General features: G+C 39.3%; 1 protein-coding gene across 1 annotated transcript; it reads left to right on the top strand.

Annotated features, from left to right (window-relative positions):
• Positions 1–265: 265 nt before the first annotated feature.
• znf576.2 (zinc finger protein 576, tandem duplicate 2) lies at positions 266–7324 on the top strand. The gene is made up of 5 exons (XM_061952062.1): positions 266–558; positions 2595–2774; positions 3011–3126; positions 5517–5660; positions 5730–7324. The coding sequence occupies exons 2-5, from the start codon at positions 2630–2632 to the stop codon at positions 6552–6554; spliced, it is 1230 nt and encodes a 409-aa protein (XP_061808046.1). The 5' UTR covers positions 266–558; positions 2595–2629; the 3' UTR covers positions 6555–7324.
• The last annotated feature ends 491 nt before the right edge of the window (positions 7325–7815 follow it).

Raw genomic sequence — 7815 nt, 5'->3', positions numbered from 1 at the left:
TTTTACATTGACCACACAATGCATGCACATTGTGTATTACCTATATATAAAGTGCTGAAAAGATCTTGTATTGTACTAGTGAGCCATTATTAACCATTAAATGTATGAACGTTTGTATTTGGCAATGCTAAATAAGCAAACGTGTAACTGTAAGCAACATTGTACATTTGAAAGTATTCCACCAATCAGATTGTTCAATGAAAACTCACCAAGTTTGGGTCACGTGAGCGTGAATATCGCCATAGATGTACACTTACTAGAGCGCTTTCAACTCTTCCTAGACTACGTTCATGACATGCTATTTTGATTCAGTAATTAACCGGCGTCCGTATTGCTGATATTTCTGAAGATATAAATTCGAGCTGTTGCCGTGTCAATACCGCAAAGAGCGTTTGCATCAAATGAGTGTTTTCAGGCGATTCCTGCGTGGGAAGCGACGGCGGCCATCTTAGTTGTACTAACCGCTATCAACGCGCGACTGGAAGTGTCCAATCTATGCTTTTTACCTCTCGGGGGTCAAGTCTTGTCAGTCAAACTACACTCAAAGAACGGTTAGAGGTAATGTAAACGTTTGTCATTACGTTGTTTTAAGTCAACGCTTTACTTAGTGGCATTGTATTTACACCATATTTACCGCTCAAATGTTATCGTAGCTACCATTCAAGGACCCAAACTTAAAAGATGAAAAGTGCTAGTTCCTGTGCGCGCGGCATTCAGTGTTGTTAGCACTAACCAGCTAGCTCGCTAGCATTACGTTAGTTCACTAATCTGACATTGTGGTCTTCTAATTCCTACCATTATTACGTGTAGTCCCAAACCCCAAACAGATACATGTTATGACGTATGTCGAGTTCCGACCAGGCACAACTCTGCATTTAGCTAAGCGTAGCGCTTGCTAGTTTGGAGCTACATGGGGCTAACGAGTAGCGGCCTGTAAAGGCGAGCGAACGTTACTGAAGCCCGAGTGGCTCCGATGTGGAAGCACATCTAAATCTAACTATCGTAATAAACAAGTTGTACATTTTTATTAATACGACTTTTGATCCAGTCAATATGCCATTTTGAACGCTCTCACAGTTGCGGTATTGTAATTTTATTATTGCAAAGGATTGTAACCTATCATGTACCGGTATGTAAAAAAACAGTGAGCACACCATATGGCTGGAAACTACTATCACGATTTAATACTATCACGTTTTTATATTTGTTGATATCGATAATTATTTATATTTTTTATTACCTATGAAAATATGGACCGGCAGAAAAATGTATCGAATGTTAACATTTTTATTTCAAATGTAACCTGCCTCTGATTGTAATCTCCTCAGTTTAGAGGCAGGAAAGAAAGGAAATGTCAACACAACCATAAACAATCGATGTAAACAAAATTCTAAAATCACAATAAACACTTAAATGATAATGGGTTATACTTGTATAGCGCTTTTCTACCTTCAAGGTACTCAAAGCGCTTTGACAGTATTTCCACATTCATCCATTCACACACACATTCACACACTGATGGCGGGAGCTGCCATGCAAGGCGCTAACCAGCAGCCATCAGGAGCAAGGGGTGAAGTGTCTTGCCCAAGGACACAACGGACGTGACTACGATGGTAGAAGGTGGGGATTGAACCCCAGTAACCAGCAACCCTCCGATTGCTGGCACGGCCACTCTACCAACTTCGCCACACCGTCCCCAATTTAACAATAACCTATTTAAATTAAAGTGCACGGATAAGGAATTTGTAAGAAATAAACTAAGAAAATAGTACAAAAGTGTGAAAACCATGAATTGATTAACGTGGACCCCGACTTAAATATGTTGAAAAACTTATTCGGCTGTTACCATTTAGTGGTCAATTGTACGGAATATGTACTGTACTGTGCAATCTACTAATAAAAGTCTCAATCAACGGAAATAGAGAGAATAACTTTTTTTTGCAGGTTTACTGCCAGGAAGTAATGTGGTCTGTGTAACATTTAAATGGGCCTAATACTTTTATTTATACATGGAAATTGTTATTTTGCAATTAGAATTTAAATATTATTGGACACATTTTTTTGAAGTAGCACATTTGTTATATTTTGTTATTTATTTTATTCATACAGTCCTGCACTTTAGTTCCTACCTGTTGTTTCAGTACATCCAAATAGGGAACGGACGATAGTTGAAAAGAAAAAATGAGCACGGTGAAGAACTACGGTTCGTTTGAAAAAATCCAAAAAACTGCCATATTATATCGATAATTTATTTGCTCTCTGCAGCACTCTTTTTATTCTCACTTCATGCAGAGAATCCACAGCGAGACAGCAAGATTGTGCAGCCAAACATGATAGTTAATAATGTTACGCAATTGGCTGTTCAGCGTGTCCCTCCCATTGCTCACTGACCGCTTCCTGTTTTGCTAGGTTACCAGACTGCGAGTGCCTTTGTTCATGCAACCAACCATGCTTCTCTCCTTCCGTTTCTTCTGACCAAAATGATATCAAACACATTTTTTATTGATATTGATTAGGTGTCTATTGCAACATATATTGATATCGTTAAGCCCTAATTAACACATTGTTTGTCCTTTGCTTCGTTTCCGTGCTAGACTGGATTTTAGCTGGTAATTCATAATATCCCACGATGGACTCCGACATTTTAAACATAGAAGATATTGTGATGGGACGGGCACTTCCAAATAAACCTCCAGAAAATCCCCCTGAAAAGAAAGTGCAACCGTACAAGCCCATCACTGTAAATGGACCCCCTGCACCTACTGCTCAACCCTGTAAGTATACCTTTGTTTGTTGATGCATCAAGAGATTGGTAATGATCCAGACTTCTTTTGTCGTAGGACACAGGAAATGTTGTTGTTGAAGAATACTACTTCTAATTGCTTTTATTATTTTAGCTTTATAATGGTGTTGGTAGACCGTAGTATCCGGTCGAGACAGTTTATAATGTTGACTGACACGTTGCACTGACATGTACAACTGTTGTTTCCTCCTCATCATCATCTCTCAGACCAGCATGAGAACCTGCAATGTTTCCAGTGCTTCATCACATTCTGCAGTGCCAAAGCCAAAGAGAGACACATGAAGAAGAGCCACCGCGAGGAGTACAAACAACAACTTCAGCAGGTCCGTTCTCTTTTTATAAGAATACAGTCCGTAATTTTCTTTCTCATTTTCTATGCTAAGTGTGTGTGGTCTGCAGTGCAGTCTCGCCTTTAGTTAGCAGAAGGAGAGCTAGCGATATTGCTAAGGAAAATCCAGTGCCTGGAGACCCTATTCCCTGGTTAAAGGGGTCATATTATGATTTTTTTTCTACATTTATAACACTTCCTAGTGGTCTTTATAACATGAAATGGTGATGCTTTGATCAAAATTGTGCAACAATTAAGTTTTACAGACCATCTCCAAGCCGCTTTCTTACCGTCTCTTGAGAATGCGCTATTTTTTGGGTGGGCTTATTTTCGTGGTTGCACTTGGACTGCGTTTTCTCCCCGCCGTTCATGTTGAATTTTTTTGCTGCTTCTATATTAAATCTACTGACAGATATGGTAGGATAATATTGTACTTTTTAACAGAAATGGCAACAGTGGAGGGATTTTAGCAGGCATGTGAATGTACGAGCCAATCTGCTGCACAAGAGGATACATTAAAATAAGGAACTTACTGATGACGAATCAAAATAGTGGATTCGTGCAAAGCTCTTCGGGTAAACCTCTACCATATATAGAGATATCTGCTGACGTAACTAAAGCAAAATACGTAATTAAAGTGTCAGATTCCAAATGGCTCTTTGAAACAAGTTTGAAAGAAGGCATGATTGTTTTATAGATATCTCCGCCATGCTTCCATGGTTTAATTTCACATTTTCGGGACTTACAGAGATGGGAAAAGTTGTTTTTGTACAATAGGACACCTTTACAGTCTCCTGTTTGGGAACGCTTGGCTTCAGATTAAATATGTAAAAGGACAGAAGATAAGTGAATTAGATGGACGCAGCGTATCCCCATTCTTCATTAGAGTTCAGGAACGGGATATAAGATGTAATTATTAATGGTGCGCTTCAACCAATTACTTTATTTTACTTTAAAAAATTGAGAATTCAAACTCCTAAAACTTGCTGTTGCAGTTACACTCTCCTAAAATGAAACGCCAGATTTATGGCTCCTAGTTTGTTTATTATCGCCACTTGTCATCCATCTATCCATTTTTTACCGTTTTTCCCTCTCAGGGTTGCAGGGGAGCTGGATTTTATCTGTCATATTCCTAAAAATAAAATTAATTCCTTATTGAAAATATATTATTAGATGTTGCAATAATTTGCCTCTGCCACCTATAACACAAAGCGTATAATATTATAATTGGATAGGTTAATTGGCAACACTAAATTGGCCCTAGTGTGTGGATGTGAGTGTGAATGTTGTCTGTCTATCTGTGTTGGCCCTGCGATGAGGTGACGACTTGTCCAGGGTGTACCCCGCCTTCCGCCCGATTGTAGCTGAGATAGGCTCCAGCGCCCCCCGCTACTCCAAAGGGAATAAGCGGTAGAAAATGGATGGATAAATGGATTGGTTTTAGTATGTTTAATGAACAAAATGTATCAAAGTGCACCCTAACATCCTTAAATGTTTTTGTTATATTTAAATGTTCCTTTTTATTAGATTATTTTATTTATTAAATAAATACTTTCCAGCAATTTGTTGTTTTTGTGTTTTATTTTTAAAATAATTGAAGCGGTATACACAAAAGCTAAGCAGTTTTATGGGTCGCATTTATTTCTCTACAGTACTCAAATGAATTTAAAACCGAGTTTGGTACAGAACCAGGATTATGGCGTAACTTTAGACCCCTGGTGAATCTTAATGATAGTGCAGCCTCCGTCATGCGCTGAATTTAAAATTTTTTATAGACTCCTATATATTTGTATTTGTCTTGTCTTAAATACAACACTAAATGCTTGCAGTCCAACACCTTTCTTACCCACAGATTGTTCTTTCGTTTTTGGGTGAATGTTGATTTAAAAAATTTTTTACTCATAAATTCCCACTGGAAACTTCAAATTCACTTATACAATGCATGTGTTTTTGTGTTTATTCAAGTGCACAACAAGCAAAGGGTTATTGTGTTACGGTGTCTAAATGTGCAAAGGCCACTATTTACTATTATTTGAGATCACACTGTAGCGTTTCCTTGCTAACATTCATGTCACTGAGAGCATAGACTGCATTTGTTGTGATGATCTCACCAAATTATTATTTGCATGATACTTTATTTTTATCATGCACAACATTGCTAATTTGCTTACAATCCATTACAATAGTAAACACAACACATTTAGGAAAAGACACTGTTGCAAGACAGAAAGCCATATGTGAAGAGATGGCTCTAGTCTCACAAGGGAACACCTCTTCCATGAATACAAAAAGAGGAGCTTTTCTGAAGGGAAAAAACAGACATATTAGTGTATTATCTTCAGTAAGTTATCATAATCTTTTGACTGCTGTGTCATTCATCCACAGGGAAACACGTTGTTCACGTGTTATGTGTGTGACCGCACGTTTCCGTCATCTGAGGAACTGACACAGCACCAACCAATACACAGCAAGGATGATAAGCCCTTCAAATGTGCCCACTGCAAGGAGAGCTTCAAAATTTTTTCTGAAGTGAGACACTAAATTTTTCTTTGAATTGTGTCCCATGTGTGATTCATCATCTTCTCCTCCTCTGTCCAGCTCACGACACATAGGCGACAGGTGTGTCCAGAGAAGCAACTGCCGTGTAAAGATTGCAACGAAACCTTCAGGAGTGCCGCGCTGCTGCGGACACATCGCCTCTCCCAGCACCCACGTCCCGACGCAGAGACCGCGGAGCAGCCAGACGACTCGGCCAAAAGCCACCGCTGCAAAAAGTGCGGTCAGTGTTTCGAAACAGAGTCAGAGCTGACCGAACATCAGCAGAAGTATCCTGAAGGCGAGCAGTGCAACGGAAGTACCACGCCGGTCAAGAAACGTGGACGGCCTGGCAAAAGAGAGGAGGAGGCGGCAGACGCAGACAAAAAGGGAAAGCGGAAAAAGAAAGACGAAGCGGAGGTTTCTGAGGAAGGAGCAGCCAGCAGCAGTTCAGAGCAAAAGGAGGAAGAGGAGAAGGCAAAAGCAGGTGCAGCAAAGCGGGGTCGTGCTTCAAAAGCGGCAGCACTGAATGAAGCCGAAGACAAGAGCGTTGCAGGTGACGGCAAAGAGGCAGCAAAGGAAGAGAAACCCAAAGCGGAGCCTGTGGTGCACCCGTGTCCCGATTGCGACCTTTCCTTCTCCAGCCTTGTTCAGCTCCGTGCTCACAAGAAAGAAAAACACACCGTCCGCAAAGCCCACCCGTGTGCAGAGTGCGAGGAGAGCTTCGCCCGTCCCGAGCAGTTGGATGCACACATGTCACGGGTGCACGTCGTCGGCCGCTTCCCCTGCCCCACCTGCGGCAAGAGCTTTGGCCGCGAGCGCACCCTGAAGGCTCACCAGAAGAGCCACCCTGAGGAGGAGACAGAGAGCCCAAAAGCTAAAAGATAATAGCGGTGACTGAAGTGTCCTCTTTTGTCTTTTAGCATCTTGGTTCTCAAGATGATGTGTGAAGAAAGGTTTGGATTTCAAGCTATAATCTAACAGACATCTCATATTGACTAGCTAAATGTTGTCATTACTGTTAACTGAACAAGGAATAGTTCATTTGTAAAAACATAGGAAGCATTGATTCACTTTTTAAGAGGCTTTTGTTTTTAAGTTTTAAAATGTGTGGTGTGAATGTCTTACATAGTCTTGACTTAAGGAACTCATTTTGTGACAAACTGCAATTTTTCCAGTTAAACAAAAAGATTGGATGAATACATATTTTGTAAGCTATTAGATTGCAAGTAAAATATGCCATGTTTTACTTTTTGTCATAACCGTGTACAGCCTCTGGTTCATGTTAAGACATTTTACACTTAGTATTTACTTCATGAACCTTTTTAAACTGCCTAAATGTCTGTTTGATAACTTCATGCTTTAAAAAACTCCCCAAGAGCTCCACATTCAATGTGGAGTGGTTGGCAGGTGGATAATTTGATCCACTATAATCATGAATTTTAATATGATTACATCTGTTTTGTCTTTCCTCTGATGAGAATAACCATGTCATAGACATTTCTGAATTAAATGTATGGCTCTATCATGTTTATAGTTCTGCAAACAAGTATGTATATTAAGTGTCTTCATGCTTTTCGATTGTTTCTCCCCCACTGGCGTGTCTGGACAGTGAAATTGTGAATAAAAACGTGTAAGCCCTTTAAGGCTTTCGATGAAAAAATGGTCTTTGCTTTTAAGTCAAAATCACAACACTCATATTTACTGTAGGGTTAATACTCATCACACACTAGTATTTATTTCAGAATAAATACAGTAGGACTGCAACTAACGATTAATTTGATAATAGATTAATCTGAGGATTATTACTTAGATAAATAATCGGATAAAAGAGACAAACTACATTTCTATCCTTTCTAGTTTTTTATTGAAACAAAACAGCATGCTGGCACTATACTTATTTTGATAATTGTTTCTCAGCTGTTTGTAAATGTTGCAGTTTATAAATAAAGGTTTATTTAAAAAAAAAAAAGCCTCTGCGCATAGCATAGATCCAACGAATCGATGACTAAATTAATCGGCAACTATTTTTATAATCGATTAGTTGTTGCAGCCCTAAAATCTACTCACCCGCAAGAAACTAAAACCATATTCAATTTTTTTGAAGGGTTTAATTCAAGTATCAAATTGATAGTTTCAATTCTGTATT

This window comes from Nerophis lumbriciformis, linkage group LG04, assembly GCF_033978685.3.
Source record: "Nerophis lumbriciformis linkage group LG04, RoL_Nlum_v2.1, whole genome shotgun sequence".
Taxonomy (NCBI): domain Eukaryota; kingdom Metazoa; phylum Chordata; class Actinopteri; order Syngnathiformes; family Syngnathidae; genus Nerophis; species Nerophis lumbriciformis.
This window is presented reverse-complemented; position numbering and strand designations above follow the sequence as displayed.

Excerpts from the sequence above, each read along its gene's own strand:
- znf576.2 (XM_061952062.1), top strand. The coding sequence starts at position 2,630 with ATGGACTCCGACATTTTAAACATAGAAGATATTGTGATGGGACGGGCA. Across the intron at positions 2,775-3,010 it reads TGCACCTACTGCTCAACCCT|ACCAGCATGAGAACCTGCAA; the intron begins GTAAGTATACCT and ends ATCATCTCTCAG. Across the intron at positions 3,127-5,516 it reads ACAAACAACAACTTCAGCAG|GGAAACACGTTGTTCACGTG; the intron begins GTCCGTTCTCTT and ends ATTCATCCACAG.